Below are 21,006 nucleotides of genomic sequence, written 5' to 3'. Positions count from 1 at the left end.
CATACAAAGTGTCAACAATACTGTAACGTGGTATATTAAATTTTAAAATAATGCATAGAAGAATGAAAAGTGGAAGTTTTAGAAAAATTTATATATAGGTCTATAACTTAATTTGCCAATAATGAAATGTCACCGTTTCAAATAGACATCGACTTTCTGCATAAAAATAATTGTTGCTTTGTATGCAGGTAATGTCACATAATACGACCTTATTTGTTAAAGTAACTCACAAGGTAGAACGCGTCCAAGCAGAATGTAAGCAGACCCGACTTGATCTCATGACATAGACAATGTGATATAACAGATCTTTGTTATATTTGCGTTCGATAACAAACTAGTATTTATAGGTAATTTCTGTACAGACAATGCGTCTTGAATGAGTTGAATAGTAACAAATGTATGGCAAACTATGAACAAACATCTAATACAAAATTTCTTAAATAGAAAATGAATATGATCCTTCTGGTAACCACAGAGGCCAACTTTTCGATTTTATACTTTGGAAGCCTTTTCACTGATATTATGTGGCAAACGATTCATTACTCCGGTTCAGATATCTTATGATTTATAGCCCCTTTTTTACTTTGAATTTCTACCTATTTTATGAACTTTTAAATCGTCTTGGTTATTAATAAATGGATTTGATTTAAACTTGAAATGTTTCCACATCATTACCCCTATCATATGACATGATACCGGCGGAATTATATTCCTTTTATTTTTAGAATTTCTAGTTAATATTTTTTATGGCACTTATTAAAAATTACATTAGTGTCACAATACAGCTCCACGTGTACACATTCACAAAAGCGCACAGAATTCTCACTTATTTTGACCTATGTCAACTAGACCGTAAACACCCCCGCACATGTGGTTTTCCACTGAAATATAATCGATAAATTCAAGGTCAGTATCACCCTTGTGAATGTGTACCGCGTTAACTGTATTGTCCATCACATAGAAACTAGAATTATTACCTATTTAAAACTACAAACTGTCCCCATTTATATATATCTGTATATCAACAGCCGCGAAGACAACTCATATTAGTTAGTTTTATAAACTTTAGCGGAACCTTTTTCTTCCCGTAAACTATGCTACTGACTAAAGATACTGCAGATTTTATAAGATAATAAAATAGAAAGCAGTGAAAAAACAAACTTACACATGTGATGCAAAAAAAATAAAATAAATTGAAAATTACTTTTGACGGATGCAAAAATGGAACGATTGCAAATATCACTGCAAAATGGCCACGTTTTCCTTCACTAATTCGCTGCGGCAACAAGCCAGTATTGATCTAAATTCGTATATATTTTGTCTTAAATTAGAATGTTTCTGATTGTTTAAGCAATTAACTACTAAAATTAAAACGCCATAAGTCTGTAGTACTTTTACCTCGGTGACTTTTAGATCAGCGTACTCAACGAATTACGGAAAGATATAGTTTTGTTCATCTTACTGCCTTACCCAGTTTTCAAAAGTCACAAAATACGCTGTTACGGTCGCTTACGCATAGCATGCACGTTTAAAGCCAATCTTTGACAACTGCGTCAAGGAGTCGGCTCAGTGGTTAGAACATTGGACTAGTACTAGAGCGACCAGGGTTCCAATCCCGCCACAGGAAGTTGAGATCTTTAGTCATAAAATGCTATGCTCTTTGATTTGTAATGGCTAAAAGTCGTAAATACGCATTGATGTATTTTTTAGAAACCATAGAATGGCATTTATAAGAATTCAGAGGTGTACATATTACTGTTTGACTAGAAGGCAGAATGACGGCGTTTTTGTTTTTTTTTTTTTTTTTTTTTTTTTTTTTTTTTTTTTTGTTATTTTCTTTCCACATATCATTTTTCGGTGATTTTAAATTTTAGACAATTTAATATATGTATGCGGCTTTCCAAAATTGGGTTTAAGTCATGAAATGAATACATTTAGACGATGTACTGAAGTTTTAAAATGTCATGAAAAACACATTGTCGTATTGTTCTGAACGTACTTATTATAGTTTTCAAGATATTGGCAAAGTAATTTTTGGCGGGTTAGCTGATTTCTTTTATATCGTAGGTCCAGTTAAATGAGTCCAAGAAATCACAAAGTTTACACATGATAGCATAATTTAGCGAGCTCTCAAGATGAAAAATGCTCTAAATAGTCCGCTGCCAACATTATCTCCTCTCTTAAACGATTGGTCCAATTTTAATCAAATTCTTTAGGGTCTACTTTCAGGTTTGTTCATATCTGGTTGCCACCGCAACTAAGCTAAGAACATTTCAGCAACCATTTGCCAGATGTCATACAAATATTCTTTCGTTGACGTTCCTTTTTCTTTTTTAAATACGGGCATCGGGGTTGAATACATAATTTTCTAATATATCGATAGTAGACATATTTGAGAATCTATAAGCCTGATTCCAAAATAAATTCATGAAAATGTTCCATTTACCGAAATCCTTCAGGTCATTTCATTGCCCCATGATATTGTTCGTGACAGAAATTACATAATATAACAAATTAGTTTTTTGATTATTGATATTTGATATTCCAATTAAGAAACTTAAGTTAAAGCAAACTTTAAAATGTTGTCTGATATATATTCTTTAAAAATCATGAATCAAGCAATAGAACGTGTATGGATCAAAAGGATATGTGAGTCATATGAGGGGAAGTAGTCTACCCCTACCCCCACTACCTCCCTCTCCAAACCACCCCCTTGAAACTGATTCAGATGCTCGAGGTCTACATTACTACGCCTGCTTTAGATTCATAGGTATTGAGTAAAGACCATGGAGAGGGTAAAGCGTATACATTCTTTGTCTTATTTTATTGAAATTATTTGTTTTGATTTATGAAAACAGTATGAGATAGTTACGAGCAAGGTACGAGAAAAAATATCGTAAGTATCTTGTTATGATTGGCCCAATATGTTGTAACGTAAAATGGTTGCATATATAAAATTCTATAGTTGTTAATTCATTTTAATACATTTGATAATATAAAAAGATATTTTAGATAACATTTCATTTTAAAGTGGTGGGAAATTAAGAGAAAAAATTCAATAAAATACTTCCTCATGTTAAAGGGACGTAATTCTGAAGATATACACAAGCATCTTTTTAACTGGGTTTACAAGACATATGTTATGATGATTTTTCATACAAAATAATTTAAATTTCCATGCGTTGACGAAAACGTTACATATAGGACAACAAAATTGACATATAGAGTCACTGGATCTATGCTCGCCCAGGCACATGCTCGCCCATTTTTTGATTTGATGCCAGATTGTGTAATAAAGATGCAAACTTTTATCAGATGTGTTGTTTATTTTTTGTAACCTTTGTGTCCCACTTTCTGTCCTCACCTTTGAAGAGTTTCCGGTTCCGGTCAAGGTCGATAGCAGACGAAAATAAAAGTGAAAGTGAAACCAAAAGTGAAAGTGGCCAAAAAGAAACATGACTTAAAATAAATATTTTCAAAAAAAAATGGTTAAAAACTGTTGCAAAACTAAAGGTTAAACATAGTATGAACTTATTATGCAGTTTATTTCAAACTATCAGACCAAATAATGATTTTATATCAGCAAATATTCGTCGACTCCGGGCTGTCAAAATTGTTTTCGAAATGCTGCTTCCAGGGCAAAAACAATTACAGACAACTTTACCATCATCTTTCACATCTAGTTTATTTAAATGTAATTAAAAATATGTTGTTTATGCAATTTTGTGATTCGTCTGCACCCTACCCATAACTTCTAGGCAAGAATGCTGCATCATTAGTTTTTACAGTAAATACGTTTTGATAACTTCTATTGTATAACTATTATGCTTTTTGCGGGAGTAAAGATGTTGTTGAGAATACTGATAGATTAGACTAAATGTTTATCTTGTCATTTAATACATACATGGTTTTCTTTTTAAAATATACCACTGGGCGAGCATGGGTCCTGTCCACCTGGAAAAACGATGGAAACAGTATAGTGGTGTTATGCCCGATTTTCAAAGTCCCGGATGTAAGTGTTTACTAAAAATTGGGTCATTTGAATGGGATAATGCCTGCGTAGAACTAACGAGGCAAAGAAGTTGATATATAGTATTATAATAAAAATATTGCAATTTTAATGCCTTTTCTGGGCGAGGACTGGAAAATTTTGTTTAGCAAAAAGTAGAATCTATTTGGTTAAATAGTACATTATTTGCCATATCTTAATTATTTAACATTAATTTTTGGCAAAACTTTTGTTAGAAACAATATTCGAAGAACATTTTTCAAAATGGCGGATATCTTGAAAAAAAAAACGCTCGTACATACTTAAGTGCACTATTCTTTTGCATGTTTATCTTAAACCTAAAATTATCTAACCTATCAATATAATGACCTGTTACGCTGGAACTATTAATAACCAAAAATGAATTCCCAGACATTCAAGATCGTCACAAATATACAGTCACTTTTCAGGATTACTTTACTCCCTAGATTGATTCATTTCAGAAAAGCAGGTAAATAAACCTAGATTTAATCCATATTTCAAAAATGAAATAAAGACTAGTTTAAATGTACTTTGGTTGATGTATAATAATATCGATAAATTAAACAGTCTCGGCTATAAAAATTAAGTAAATCATATTTATGCATTACACGCTGGTATTACGAAGATATCGTATGTCTTTTATGGGTGATTAATCCCATTATTAAATGTTCAATGTTTGCTTTATAACACTTATCAAAAGAATATGTTAGTTAAGAATGTCCTTTTATCAGCCAGTTGCCAAATATTTGTTGCATGAATTGAAATGTAATATAATGGTCATCTGGTCGGACTTTATTGTTAATTGCTGTGTAAGGAATATTCAGTAAGTGTTTCGTACAAAAACAGCAGTTACAACAAGCTGGAAATAATAAACAGTATTCTACGATAATAGGAAGAAGGCCCATATGGCATAAACCAAATGAGCAAGTCACGTGATAGAATGCGATCAAATAATTGTGATGATATAACAAAGAATAAAAGTGTACGTGCACAAAGAACGTTCTGTTGAAATATTGAATTACCTAGCAAAAAAACACGGCTATTAAAGTAAAAAGGATTAAAGGTTCAACGGATTATTGGATATTGTGCAATACACGGAGGTGTCACTTTTTTGTTGTTGTTGTTTTTAACTAGCTCATGAGTTTACATCAACTCAAATTTATATAACTGTACAACATTATGTATGTATAATACTGTTTCGTTATAACACACATAGATCATATTTATCATACGCAGAAACAAGGTATAGCTGCAAACATATTTGGGACTGGTTAAGGTCGCTGACTTCGGATCACTTGCTCCTCACCTATGATGGTTCTAAACCCCGCTTTTGGTATAGAATATTTCGAGTGAAAAAGTCATCCAGCTGGTTTACGGAAGGTCGGTGGTTCTACCTAGGTACCCGCCAATGCCTGACACAAAGCCCGGAATAGCACATGGGGTCTTTCTCCACCATGAAAAGCTGGAAAAGTCGTCATATGACTTAAGTTGTATTGATGATTGTGACTGAAAACCTGACAAAAAACAAAACAAATATTATGATTATGATCTATCGATAGTGTTTCTGATTTCAAATTATTTAAATGTGTACATATTTAATTGCATAAATACATTTTTATCTAATATTCAAAAAATTATTCAATGCCAAGATGTTTCCTCTAATCCAAATGTACCTTTACGTAAATTGTAAAATGATGAACTTTTAAGGTAGTTTTGCACGTTTGAAAAACCGGAAGTGATGGCGTAACGTCATTTATCCAGAAAACGTGGAATAAAGCCTGGATTCTGCGTACGGAAATGAAAATCATCTTATGAACTAATAGCAACCTATGGTCAAATTTACTTCAATGGCACTGTTACTGTCTTTCTAAAGTTAAAATATGATATTAAAACATCTGACACGTAAAAAATGTAAAATAATGTCTTAAAATTAGCGTGAAAAAGTGCGGTTCACTTTAATTATGGTCAAATATCTCAAACTTAAGCACACGGACTCATACATTTTAGTTCACCACATTATAGGTCATATGTTTATTTACAACTGTGGGAAGTTTCATTAAATTCTACGTAGCAGGAAAAATTCTATTTGCAAAAATGTTATGAAAATTATGATTTTCCATAGACCTCCATTATGAAAAAATGCGTCAGGTCTCATTTTTTCAAATCAGTCCAGCAAAAAATCAAGCACACGACTCTATCTTTTTAATTTGCTGAATTCTCTAGGTATATTCTTAAGTTTTGAAAACTCCGAGTTTAATCAAATTCTACATTGTAGAAGAAAATTCGATCCAAACGTGCAGAACAACCTTAAATAGTAATGATTACAAAGCCTGTTTATCAGAAATGTTTAATTATCTTTTAAATGTCATCTTTACCATTATTATTATTTCAAATATTCAAATATTATCTGGAGTTTAGATATTTTAAAACAACTAAATATATATTATAATAGTTTTATCCGCTTCAGAAATATGGAGAGGTTGCTTAGGGCCACTACATTGCTGGATAATTTTTCACAGAAACAAACACATTCAGTCCAAAAGAGACTTTGTTATATTGGACGACAAATTGATGGCTTTATTGAAAACACTTCATCAAAGAACGGATACATTATCCAAGTTCTTTTGCGTCTACCAATTATTCTCGCGATGCACGTGTGGCTACTGCTTGGTCCGGCTACAGAAAACAGAGCGTTTGATTTGCCGCTGCTCTGTATCAGGTTAAGTGGTAAGATGATATGTTCACTGTTCATACTTTCGATTGTTTATACTTCTAACTAGTAAATGACGTATTTCAAAGAAAATGCTAACTCAAATTCTAATTACATAATAGCATCTATTTATGGATGATTTAGTTCAGATTGTAAGGTATATATTTACTTGCCATTTTTTATTAACGAATAAGTTAAGGATTAAAGTGGATTTATCCGCGCCACCAGAAAAGAAAGAGAAACTGTAGACGTAGGAAGTTAAAATGTTTAGCTACATTTTACATACACTGCACTGATAATGTAAAAATGTTATTGATTTTTTACAAAATTAATGATTAATACGTATAAGTATATTCAACAGGGGCTTTTGGAATATTGTGTTCGTGGATGTTCGGGACGGAAACCTTACTGCTGTTATATGTGTCAATATTCGGAGAACTGAGTATAGGATATGTGGAGGAGGCATTGTTCTGGACGTTCCAAAATAATGCTGACAATGTTTGCTACATGACAAATGTAATCGCATGGGGTGATGATGATGACTTCTGGTGGATGCCTGTTATAACCATGTTTTTAATTGAAACTGCATACTTTTGGTTCTTCACACGAATCCGATTCAATCTGCTTGGTGCAAGCTTGCTAACATTTATTCCCTTTCTAAGTGTGTTAATCCTTCCAGCTTTTGGTATTTTTCAAAACGTAACATCTACGGCCGCCTTTTGTGTGAATAAGATAAGATTGATTATTGTCATGATAGAAATGTCTGAAGACTTCGAGTTTATGGATAAAGTTTTTGATCTCCAAAAACTAAATGTAGAGATTGTACGATACAAAGGACTTAACAGAATTGAAAAAGCAAAGTCTTTAAGACGTATTAAGCACTTGGAACAACGGGTAAACGTAAATCTGGGACTTCAACAGATTCTGAACAATTTTACAAGCAAATTTATCCAACATATGTCTCTTAGTTTCGGAATCTGTTATTTTAGTGCAGCACTTATTCTAGAACTACTGGTGTTTAGGACATCAGTTTCTCATGCATTAGATTTTTACTTTGTTATCCAGTTTTTCATAGCGTGGTCAACATCACCTGCAATAGTTATGGTACTGGCAAGTTTCTTCGGGTTAATTGGGTCTCTGTTGAATGGTCTAGGTGTGTGGCTTACAACATGGGACATAGATTTTGCTGATGCAGTAAATTCTAGTAACGGAATGGTATCACAATTGTTCTTTCTACAGTTATTGATAGAGTCTGGCATTCCATCAAATTACATTAATATAGATATAGAATCTTTGATTGTTGTTGTGCTGTTAGACATATATGGCAGTTTAACGATAGCATTTCTTCAAACTACAAGTAAAATACTTGAGATCAGCAACCGAGGTTCAACTCTTCCTGTTTGGTTTTATTTCCGTGTGCTCATTGTTATCATCGCATTTGTGATAGCACCTGTAAGTGTTTCAATCATTGTGGCAAGCATCCTAATGATCCATGGATGTTATTCTTCTCTTCAGGGTGTGCAGGCTTAATTTCAGAAGCTCTATTTTTAGGACTTGAGTGGTCTTTGATATCACTGACGTGGTATACTGACACATATTTGACTCTTATCGAAAACTGCATCGACTATACTCGTGTTGCTAAACAAGTCAGCTGTATTTTTCTGTTGCCTTTCCAGATATACTGTAGATATCACATACGCTCTTTGAGAGCATGGTGGATGCTACGAGCTGGAAATTTAATTCTTGGTTATATTTTACTTGCTTCCATTACGGTTTCTCAACAAGTTACAATGTACAGAAGACGCAAACGGTTGCTACATTTGGTTGACAGTTTTGACAATGTATCTTACTCATATTTGTCACCGGTTGAACATGCAGAACCTGTTTGTTCCATTTGTTTCTCGGTTTTAGAAGAGGGAAAAGCACTTCCGTGTAAGCACACATTTCATAAACTGTGCTTGCAAAGATGGTTCCAAGTAAGGACGGTGTGTCCGCTATGTAATACAGAAATACAATAACGTCAGAAAGGAACCATTTTTATGCCTTGAGATCTAGTTTTGATACCCTTATTACGATCAATGATGATCGACATTGCATGTTATTACATAAAGAAATTGATGTTTTATTGCATATAGAATATCTATGGTTTGCATTGCATGTTACTGCCTTAAAGAAACTGATGTTTTATTGCATACAGAATAGCTACACAGACATCAGTTTACTTCCGACAATTACATTTCCATCAGTAGGCGTCCTCTAAATATGACAAATTCTTTGTCATTTTGCAAAGTATTCTTAAGAAAACCAAAGGCTTTTCTAAAACCAGATATACATAATATATGGATATATAGTATTTATACGACGCAAACAAATTTAACAACGAAACACTATGTTCTACACATCTAGTTTTTGACAATCATTATTATTTGTTATTTTCTCGCTGACATTTATAATACAGTACGAAAGTATGTGTTTTACAATTAAGTGATATCTAACAGGAACTGTATGAAGCTAATTTGTTAACTATTGTTTCAAATCATAGTCTCGGACGAAAGTTTTATAAGCATAATGTACATAAACAAAATGATTTCTTCAAACTAACTGTATTAAGCAAATACATGTATAGGTCTCAAACTGATAATTGTTTCAAACCTGACTGTTTGACATATATCTGTTTCAAACCAAATGGTTCTACCAAAATAATGTTTCAAACCTATTTTCTAAAATATTGTTTCGGGCTTGGTTTTATAAATTAGACAAGATGGTATCATTTTCCTCAAACTTCATAGCTTATAGTTAGGGACAAACGATTGTGTAAATGATTTGAAATGTATGGAATAAATCAATGTTTAATCAGTGTTTCGATCTATATAATTTGTTTTAGACTGATTGTACCAGTATCTCCTGCCAAGTGTATGCATGGTTGATACTCGTCCCAGCAAATCCTGAGACAATTATGATTTAATATTGTCGCTGCCTTTCTCAGCTCATTCAGAGACTATTGAATACTTACCTGACCTGTATGACACGGGCGAAGCTCTAGTTTCAGAGAACCACTCATCTAAAGCTCCTACCGCTAGGTAAAATATCGATGTGTTTCCATTAGAACCTATACTTAAATAATCGATTATTAATTACCTCCTACAGCTGTTGACGAGCTGACATGCTTTATCTATATGACATAGGAAGTTATGCGTCTGAGTAGTGGTCATGAGTGTAACTTTAATCGTAATTTTAACTTAAAGCGAAAGCAATAATGTTACACAAAAGATATTATGGCGGAAGACGCCAAAACGAAAACACGAAAAGTCCACAAATAAGACAGTTGTTGTGATTTCGTGCCGGCGGTGCGAAAACACGATAACTCGACAAATAAGGTATTTGTCGTGTTTTCGTGTCGGCGGGGCAATGTCACGACAACACAACAAATAAAGGTCGCCAAAACGACATATTTGTACCCAACAACACGAAAACTCGACTGTCTGCGACAAATAAATATCTCGTGCCGGCGCCCTTTAAACGTCGTGTTTTCCTGTGTTATCGCCTGATAACCCTGTTAATACTATGTTAAGCTTTGACTTTCATGTGTGGTCTCGACCTATATGCTAGGGGTCTTGGTATTGTGCTTAATATAGGGAGCATTTGTTACAAGTAATATCAGAATCCCTAGATGGACGGTTGAGTTATAGACCGAACAGGAAAAGAGCCTATTAATCTTCGACCTTCAAGTGGGACTTGGCATTTGAGCATAGTGTCTAGGCGTTGTGCACGACACGTCGTCTAATTTTGGGGACCGTTTGTGCCAAGTATTATCATAATCCCTCAATGGATGAAATTCTTTATCGGACACGAACCAGACTTTGCTAGTACCGTGTTAATCTTTGACCTGCAACTTGACCTTTATGCTAGGAGCATGAACGTTTTGTATAGCACATTGCCTTATTTTGGGGAATATGTGTGCCAAGAAATATTAAAATCCCTTGATGGATGGTTGAGTTACAGACTTGAGAAGAAACCCCCTATTTGACGCTTGACCTCCAAGTGTGACCTCGACCTTTGCGTTAGGGGTTAGGTTTGCGCATGACACGTTGTTTTATTATGATGAATTTTTATGCGAATCAACCTTAAATTCCAGTGATGGGTTACGGAGTTATGAACCGGACAAGAAAGTGCGGACGGACAGACGGACGGAATAAAGAACGGTTGGAAAAGTGCAATCCAATAGTGCCTAAAACTGGTTTTGAACCAGTAGGGGATTAATAACTTGACTTGAATGGAAGTAACACAACACCTTGCATCATCCTCAATAACTTTAAGGATTTTTGATAACACAGATTTTTAAGGCATTCAGCCATGTCAAATGTCAAATATAATCTGGAAAGCAGATCCCTCGGAAGCACCGAGAACAATGAAAACAGTGAAAAAGTCCTACGTCACGATCAATGAATTGTGACCACAGAAACTACTATTGTAATGACTGGTGAGAAATCTTTCATATTAAACAAGTTTCAGAACACTGGTTTCATCCGTGAGATATATTTATTTATTTATTTTGTTGGGTTTATTGTCGCACCGACACAATTTTAGGTCATATGGCGACTTTCCAGCTTTAATGGTGGAGGAAGACCCCAGGTGCCCCTCCGTGCACAATTTCATCACGAGCGGGCACCTGGGTAGAACCACCGACCTTCCGTAAGCCAGCTGGATGGCTTCCTCACGTGAAGAATTCTACGCCCCAAATGAGGTTTCGAACCCACATCGATGAGGGGCAAATGGTTTGAAGTCAACGACTCTAACCACTCGGCCACGGAAACCCCCCGTGAGATATAAGGTCAACATAACTTCATGTCCACTTCATTTATCTTTTTACTCCTTTGTTTCTTCATTGAAGTTCGTTTTGTTTGTTTTGTTGGATTTAACGTCGCACCGACACATGATAGGTCATATGGCGACTTTCCAGCTTTAATAGTGGAGAAAGACCCCAGGTGCCCCTCCGTGCATTATTTCAACACGAGCGGGCACCTTGGTAGAACCACCGACCTTCCGTAAGCCGGCTGGATGGCTTCCTCACATGAAGAATTCTACGCCCCAAATGAGGTTTCGAACCCACATCGATGAGGGGCAAATGGTTTGAAGTCAGCGACTCTAACCACTCGGCCACGGAAGACCCCCGTGAGATATAAGGTCAACATAACTTCATGTCCACTTCATTTATCTTTTTACTCCTTTGTTTCTTCATTGAAGGGTCGTAAGGACAGTTTATACAATGAGATAAATGTGCAACACTAAACTCCTTGCCATGACCTTCCAAGGTCAAACGCTGGGATCAAAGGCCATACAGGCATTATTATGAGTTATAGCGTCATTATCAAACTTTCATCGAGTTCATACTTCAGGCGGCATTGACGTATGTGAAAAGTGTACATCAGTTTAATGAAAAATTGCTATCAAGACGAAATGTCATCTTAATTCATGTTTACACCAGTCTTAAAATTTGTTGCAAAATAATTATCAAATAAGCTAGTAATTTATATTATAGATAAAAATAGCATTTAATAACACTTCCACAAATATAGCGCTTAATAACAGTTTATCTTAAATCTAAAAATATCTCAATGACTTGTTACGCTGGAACTATTAATAACCTAAACTAATAATCGTCGCCTTTTTCAGCCTCGGAATAGCAGAAATAAACGTATTTCAAAAATGTCAAAAAAGAATAATTTATGTGTTCTTTTGGTTGATGCATAATAATATGGAAAAAATAAAAAGACTTGTAAAAATAACGTTAATTATATTTATGAATTAACTATTTGCATTTAACGAAGGTATCGTATGTGTCTTTTATGGATTAATGATCACAATGTTAAGTAAAAGTTCAATGTTTGCTCAACACATGTTTTTAGAAATGTCCTTTTATCAGCCAATCGCAACATATTTACTACATGACTTTGAAATATAATATAAAGTTAACCTGGTCAGACTTTTATATTAACTGCTGTTGAAGAAATATTCAATAAATGTTTCGAACAAAAACGGCAGTACCAGCAAACTGGTAATTCAGTTTTTCCTAAACAATGAATGACAGCGAATATTTCATGTTAATATAAAGGCTATTGTACAAAGAACAAGCCATCTGATCTGATGTGTCAACGATTTACCGATCCTAAACTAATTAGCTACCTCCTGCAATGTCACTCTGCGATCTTTGTTGACAAAAAGCTCAATATTCGCCATTGTAGGGGCCACCGCCTTAGTGGGCCTCACTGGCATATGCTTGTCCCTCACGTTGGTCCTGCCCTCCCTAAACTGAGAAACCCAGCTATAAAAGGTTGAACGGGATATGCTGGCTTTAGGGGGGAACCCTACAACCTTTAAAAATGAGGCAAGATTTTACACCCTCTAAAAGCAGGATTGTTTTACCGATCTCTGTTCCTCCAGCTTAGAGTTCACGGTAGCCCTAACATCTACATTGTTTAAATTCTAAAAACTTCGTTTATACACACCTCTCATTGAAACTAAACTGAGCGATTTATAGGCGATAAAATGTAGTTTCGCTAATGTATGTAAACATTTTAATAGGAAGATCTTATTTCGTACTGAGTAAACCAAAGGCCCATATGAAGAAATATAACATCATATGAACAAGTAAGGTGACATAATGCAATCATATCATGGTGATGATCTAACCAAGTATAAAAGTGTAAGTTTAAGCACAAAAATCTGTTAAAATACTTAAGACCAATTCTCTGTAAGAACCAAAAAATTAAAGAAGGGGTCGGAAACTCATAGTCTCAGAATTACTTCATATTTGCACCCTTTTTAGTATTCAAGCCATATATGAAGAATCAAGGGGGAAAAGGTATGAATCAGCTCTGGTTACCATGGAAACGGGAACATTATACTTTTTGCGAAAAATGGCAATTTCTGAGAGTCAAATTTTACTAAAATGTTACAATTTTCTTTACACATAGTGGTCTCTATGTCTGCAATAGAGCACTAATTTTCATATTTGCCTGAAATACATACCTGAAGTAATTATTGAAAACAAATATTGTCTTCCAACATATTCACAGTTTTAGAAGCAACAATTTTATAAATACCCCCTTTTAAGATTTTACATTATCTTTAAAAATTGGTCTGCATGTATATTTTTCAACTTCTAATAGAAAATAAAGTGCACGCATCGGAATATAATACTTGTATGGATTCAGCAGAGCTATGATACCCATTTCAATTTAAGGTGGAATTTTAGTGGGTCATTCATATTTTAACTTTTTACAGAAATTTGAAAATTGACAAAAAATGAGTTTTCAGCAAACTCATTTATGCCTAAATTACAGAATAACCTGAAATAATATTACATTGCCAGATACAGAATTGTTGCAAAACATAAGTATTTCATGTAAAATAATTTTACAAAGTTATACTGTCCAACACTTTGTCTAGAAATTAAGGAGAATGTTCCGTTACCATGGCAACGTACAAGAAAATTATAATTCAGACCTTTTTAAAGCACTTTCTGTATCAATTTTGTATTCTATGAAACAAGAAAAGTTCATCTGCAAACTGTCAATGCATCTAACGCACCTGAAGCACATTCTGGGCAGAATTAAGAAGGATACAACCATAATCATGATCTATGAAACTTAAAGCATTGTCACAAGGTCAGTTCTCAACAACCTTGTATGCACTTTTCTTTCTTTTGGGTAAACTAATTTTGAGTTTCAAAGCAGTTGGAAATACTCATAACCAACTGACACTGGCCTTTAAGGTATTGTATGGTTACTAATCATGACTGTCCAATTTTTTTTTCAAGTTGCCATGGTTACAACATTCATTTTGCATTAAAAAAACAGGGATCATCCTAGGTCAAAATTTGAGGGAGAAGTCCTCCACAGAATTTAGGGAGAAATCGAGGAATTTAAGGAGAAGAATCGGCATAAAAATATCTATGTGTGTTTGTGTAAAGACAGTGTCCTTTCACCTTTGGAAATCATTTTGTTGCCATGGAAACAAATAGTAGTAAAAGCAAAATCATGTCTACTTCGCCATTTGATTTAATATTTACATTTTAAATACATTTCAAAATTATGAACAAATAACAGTGTAATCCAAGACTGAAAAATATCATGATAATTAAAAAGTAATACAGTATGTTTATGTAATAACAATCATGATGCACATTCTTCCTTTAACAATCAAATTAAATCAAATTATCTACAGAACAGTTTAGTCAATATTTTGCTAGATACAACTTTAAATGAGCCGCGCCATGAGAAAACCAACATAGTGCGTTTGCGACCAGCATGGATCCATACCAGCCTGTGCATCAGTGCAGTCTGGTCAGGATCCATGCTGTTCACTAACAGTTTCTCTAATTGCAATATGCTTTGAAAGCGAACAGGATGGATCCTGATCAGACTGCGCGGGCTGCTCTGGATCTATGCTGGTCGCAAAGCCAATATGTTGGTTTTCTCATGGTGCGGCTCAAATGTATTTAATTCTTTCAAACTATCAAGACAATGGCTAGACTTTTTACGGATAGCTATAGATAATGTAGATTTAAGACTTTACTAAGTTTATTCAGAAAAACCCTGATCATGCACATTCCAGTGCCAGTAAATACTCAGTTAATACAAACTGCAGTTGCAGAAATATCTCCTAATGCTTTTTCCAAAATTTATCAAAATACACAACTAAATCTACTTTATTTATTAAAGTAAATACATGCTTGTAAAATAGGATGTTATATGCCTTGTATATCTTAGTATGAAACCTGTTTTACAGATGACAATTTTACTGGATTTCTAAAGATTAATAGATGTTGTTACATGAATGAGGTCTTAAATTAGTCAGAAAGTCAGCTAGAAACTCAGATGTTCTCTTTAATCATTGGCCAATTAGTATATATGGGCTTAAGTTATAACCTAACACAATATAGGTAGCTTTACAAATGTATGAATTTTCATTAAAATCTGCATTGCAACATTCTTAAAAAATAAATTTCATCAGAAAATATGATTTTATGATACAGGCTTAAGAGGGAAAAAGAATTGTAATATTTCAACAGTCTCACAAAATCAAGTATACTAATTCAACCATTGTTTTGCTGTATTTTCTCAGTATTTTTTAAAGATTTAAAAAATCTATATGAAATAAAATTATCTATGGTAGAAAATATACAATTAGATCTGCATATGTTTGAGTAATAAGCCTTCATGTATAATTATGCTGTAAATTGGTAACCAAATCTGATGAGAACTGCAAAATATGTGCTTTTTTACAAATATTCAAAGACTGTCATGTGTTTATTCCATTTAGATATGTTCAAGTGCATCTATTTCAAAATACATTAAATTTTATCAAATTTAAATATAACAAATTTAATGTTATACATGCAAAAGTAATCAAACAGTATCAAATTTTTTTTATTTCAATATAAACATGATAAAGTCAAGAATAAAGATATTTTTCAATTACAGGGCCTTTGGTTAAACAACTATCAACATTTTTAAGAAATGACATTCTAATTGTTTTTCCATAAATCTGAAAAAAAAACATTAATGCAAACAACATACATTCTTGTAATTCCATCTTCAGGGTGTCCAGTGTGAGTTCTTCTATTTATGTCAAAGGCACCAATCATTATTTTGGTCTGTGGCAATCCAAAAAAGGTACATATCTTTACTATTCAGATGTCCATAACTTATTCCAAAAACACTAATTGATGATTCCCCACTTTCAGCCTCTCTGGGAAACACACACACACTATTTTCATAAACATTTTGCCTTCACAATGACATACTGCATTTCAAACTTGTGTCCTCTACTATACAGATGAAATGTCATCTTGTCAACACTAAACTACCTGGATCAGACAGTTATGTCACAGGCTGCACATTTGCAAGTTATAAAAAGTCTTTTTAGCAGTCCTTGTTATTTTTATTTGATACAGAATCTTGAGAAGGCTGGCTCTTCAGGTGATATCAGAGGTCTTCTGACTGCATTTACTTTTACCCTGACTGTAGCTGTCACTGAAAAATAGAGATGTGAGAGAATAACAATCTGAATGTCTTTCATTTGACTATGGGTGGTGGTGGGATGGGGATGGGCTCTCCAGTTAAAATATTTGTGACATCATGTTACTGGGTAGAACTACTGATCTTCTACAAGCCAGCTGGAGGGTTTCCTTTCACAAATTTGTAAATGAATAAAAATTACATACACTATTTCAATCATTTAATAAATTTTGTATAAGTAAATGTATAATATATACATCTTTCTTTTATTCTTTTAATGAAAATAATTTATCACATAGACCTCCCCCTCCTTGAAATGATTTTAAAAGGAACAATTGTATGAAATACATTAAATACTTTTGACTTTGCTACACTTTGATTAAATTTAAGATACATGAAATTCTAAACAAAGTTCATAAATACTCTGTCAAAAAATAACATTCAATAAAGCATTTATAAAGATCTGAAATCAGACCTGATCAGAGACTAAGACAAACTATAAATAAAATGTAGATACCTTCCTTCCTTTTATTCCAATATAAGCATGATGATGATCATTCATTCTTTGAAGAATTAGTCTGGAATATACACAAATCAAACTAAAATGGTTGTTACTGTTGTTACATTTTGACAGATACAGGATTTCATCCTTTTCAACATTATATGGGCCACTTTAAAAGTAAAATCTGTTTCTCATACATGTGCAGAGGGTCCTTTTCTGAAAAAAGGTATATTTTAAAATTTCAAAAACTTATCAATATTTATAGTCACAATACAAATGTATGTCAATTTAAGTTATATGAAGTCCTACTAGCTATTCTTGTATCATAGATTGAGAGGTCAAGATTTCATACTTGTATGAATATGGGCATGTGGGGGACTTTATTCTTTATTTAAATACATGTAGGCCTCTGATGTGTAAATATATATAAAAACATATTAACTTTGACACAAACCATTTACATTCAATATGTACTTGTAAAACAGGCATGTGCAGATTAAAACATGCTGACTTATGTGTAGCAATGGATGCAATTAAATGTTTTCATTTTTCAGCATTCAGTGAGTTTTTACTTCAGTAAGTCTATATTTCTGCAGGTACTTTGGCAAACACATACACTGTTGCAAATGACTAAATTATGATTACCTCTCTAGAACATCCACTCACTTCATAGTTGTTTGAAACTTTATCATCAAGCAGTCATTTTCAAAAGAAACAACTCACAGCTGAAAAACAAAACAAATAAATTTACAAAAATATATACATTTTGAAATGAAAATATGTCTTTATCTGCTTTTTACAAATAACATAAAAAGCATGCTAATGGTCATTTACAACTAAAATCAGGGTTTTTTCCATTATAAATCTACCTCCAAAAAAATGAGGTAATCCCAAAGAAAACAGTATGTTTCTTCCCAAGTCTGAATATGAAATTCCCAAATGTGTTACCTTATATGGTTGTTTGATGTTTTAAAATGGTTTTGAAATTTGTATATATCTATATTTAGGTTATTACAACAACATTTATAGTGTTGCTTATTTACACAAAAAATATCTTTACATAGATTTTGGTAATTTGGAAATTTCCACATTAGACAATTTCTGAGAGTATTTTCCCAATTCCACTGGTGTTGGTGCATGGAATTCCCAAAATGATGGAAAAATGCCTGTAAGATTTATCTTGGTAAAATAATAGGAAATGTCTGTCCAATATTTAAGAAAATAACCTCTGTATGGTCTTTGAATCTGTTGAAGGAAGTGAGCACTTATCTTGCATAGCTTGGAATTTTTACATGTCATATTAAAACATAAAATATTATGAGACTCACCTGTTTTCATTGTAGTGTTATCCTTTAACACTGATCCTTCAGTCAGTTGATACAAACTTCACTTATGGAAATAAACACACAGATGTCAGACTGATGTCTATCCACAGTTTAGACTCTTTTCTGCCAGAGTATTTTCCCCAAACAATGTCGCTATTCAGCAAATTTTAAACGTGGACTTGGTTTGAAGGGACACATCCAAGCATCCCATGCCCATTTAGCATAAAATCTCTGACTGTCATTGTATCTATATACTAAAAATTTGCAAAATCCGAGTAGAAATCTGAATTCAGCATAATCCAGGAAGTAAACTTAGATAAGCTCTTTGTGATTTCCTAAATGAAGAGCATCAAGGGGAGGTAATAAAAATAGGAAAAATGCCCCAAATCATAAACTTTGGCCCAAATCTACAAGAATGTGTCTGAATGACCCACTACGATTTATGTTTCTTTTTGAAATAACATCTTCCCTTTAAACAAACAAATATACTTTTCTGCTGAGACCTGTGCACTTTTCAAGATGTAGAGCATAATATAAACATATGTTTTGCTCCATAAATATATTTTTCTTGCAGATAAAAGTCTAGATCATACAAGAATCAAATAAATATTTGGAAATATTAGTTTGGTATGAAACCTTGTTCATTTGCCTTTAAAATTTGCAAGTACGAAAATAAAGGACACTTTCTAGTACTTTCCAGATAACAAAATAGGCATGCACCCCTACTTTTTTGAAAATTCAGCAAGTTGGGGATTTGCATCCTCGTTTCCATGGTAACTGGGACATATATTGAAAAAATGAAAAACAAGATTTTCTTAATTTTGCACCCTCTTCAAGAAAAAATCGGTTTAAAGGAAATCTGTGACTATGAGTTTCCAACTTTTTTTGGTTTTTACAGAGAATTGGTCTTAATTGCTTAGCCAAAAACAACAACTATTAAAGTAAGAAGAATTAAGGGTTCAACGGACTATTGGATACTGGACAATATGCGGCGAAGATGTCACTTTTTGGGTTTCTTTTGTTGTTGTTTTTAACCATCTCATGAGTTTATATCAGCTCAAATTTACATAATTGTACAACATTATATACGTATAATACTGTATCACTATAATATACATAAATCATACTGATCATTAACTTCACTCGAGTTGCTAACAAGTCAGCTACATTTTTCTGATGCCTTTCCAGATATACTGTGTATATCATATACGCTCTCTAAGAGCATGCAATTTAATTCTCAGCTACATTTTACTTGTTACCAATACGGTTTCTCAACAAGTTGCAATGTACGGAAGACGCAAACGCATGTTTGTTCTATTTGTTCCTCGCTTATAGAAGAGAGAAAAGCACTTCCATGTAAGCACACATTTCATAAACTGTGCTTGCAAAGATGGTTCCGAGTAAAGAGAGTGGTTCCGCTTTGTAATAAAGAAAAACAATAACATCGTGATTTTTCGGTGAAAACAAAAGGGAAATTATTCAATTGTTTCTTAAAGCAATGATGATTATAGGAACCATTCTTATGCCTTAAGATCGAGTTTTGGTGTTTTAATGCATAAAGAATATAAACACATACATCAGTTTTACTTCCGACAATTAAATTTCCATCCACAGGCATGCTGTAGATATAGTGAAAGTTCTTTGTCACTTTTCAAAGTATTCTTAAAAAACAGATATTTTTCTAAAACACGATATATAATAAAAAGACTGAACGACAATCCAGATAGCGTCCAACAACGAGACGCATCTACTTTTTGACAATCATTATTATTTGTTTCGTTTTCTTTCGCCGGCATTTATAATACAGTATGCGTTTTATAATTAGTGATAGAACAGACATTGTATGAAGTCGGTTTGTTAACTATTGTTTCGAACATTATTAATTTCAAATCATAGTCTCAGACGAATGTTTGATAAACATAATTTCTTCAAACTAACTGTATTAAACAAACACATTTATATGTCTCAAACTGATAATTGTTTCAAACCCTGACTGTTGGACAAATGTTTGTTTCAAACCAAATGGTTCAACCAAAATAGTTTTTCAGACCTATTTTTTAAATGATTGTTTCGGGCTTTATAAATTAAACAAGATGGTATCATTTTCCTCAAACTTCATAGCTTATGATTAGGTACAAATGATTGTGTAAATGATTTGAAATGTATGGAATAAATTATTGATTAATCAGTGTTTCGATCTATATAATTTGTTTTAGAATGATTGCACTGCCTGTCTTAGCCAGTCTCTCCTGCCAAGTATATGCATTGTTTATACCCATCTCAGTCTACCCTAAAACAATTATGATTTACATGTTTCCGAAATTATATTGTCGCTTCCTTTCTCTGCTCAGTCAGAGACAGTTGAATATTTACCTGGCTTGTATGGAACCTATGACACGGGCGGAAATCTAGGTATA

General features: G+C 33.3%; 1 protein-coding gene and 1 long non-coding RNA gene across 2 annotated transcripts; one reads left to right on the top strand and one right to left on the bottom strand.

Moving 5' to 3' along the window:
- The first annotated feature begins 4,897 nt into the window (after positions 1-4,897).
- LOC123544924 (uncharacterized) lies at positions 4,898-9,597 on the top strand. The gene is made up of 3 exons (XM_053540446.1): positions 4,898-5,012; positions 6,498-6,757; positions 7,102-9,597. The coding sequence occupies exons 2-3, from the start codon at positions 6,502-6,504 to the stop codon at positions 8,268-8,270; spliced, it is 1,425 nt and encodes a 474-aa protein (XP_053396421.1). The 5' UTR covers positions 4,898-5,012; positions 6,498-6,501; the 3' UTR covers positions 8,271-9,597.
- Positions 9,598-14,782: 5,185 nt separating this feature from the next.
- On the bottom strand, positions 14,783-19,068 carry LOC123561555 (uncharacterized). Its single transcript, XR_006688446.2, has 4 exons — positions 18,593-19,068; positions 17,910-17,989; positions 17,280-17,340; positions 14,783-16,777 (listed from the first exon to the last, which is right to left on the bottom strand). It is a non-coding gene; the product is annotated as an uncharacterized LOC123561555 (long non-coding RNA).
- Between the last annotated feature and the right edge of the window lie 1,938 nt (positions 19,069-21,006).

The sequence above is a fragment of the Mercenaria mercenaria genome, chromosome 1, assembly GCF_021730395.1.
Source record: "Mercenaria mercenaria strain notata chromosome 1, MADL_Memer_1, whole genome shotgun sequence".
NCBI classification, from domain to species: Eukaryota; Metazoa; Mollusca; class Bivalvia; order Venerida; family Veneridae; genus Mercenaria; species Mercenaria mercenaria.
The sequence above is the reverse complement of the archived record's forward strand: the minus strand, read 5'-3'. Positions and strand labels throughout refer to the sequence as shown.

Excerpts from the sequence above, each read along its gene's own strand:
- LOC123544924 (XM_053540446.1), top strand. The coding sequence starts at position 6,502 with ATGGAGAGGTTGCTTAGGGCCACTACATTGCTGGATAATTTTTCACAG. Across the intron at positions 6,758-7,101 it reads GCTCTGTATCAGGTTAAGTG|GGGCTTTTGGAATATTGTGT; the intron begins GTAAGATGATAT and ends TATATTCAACAG.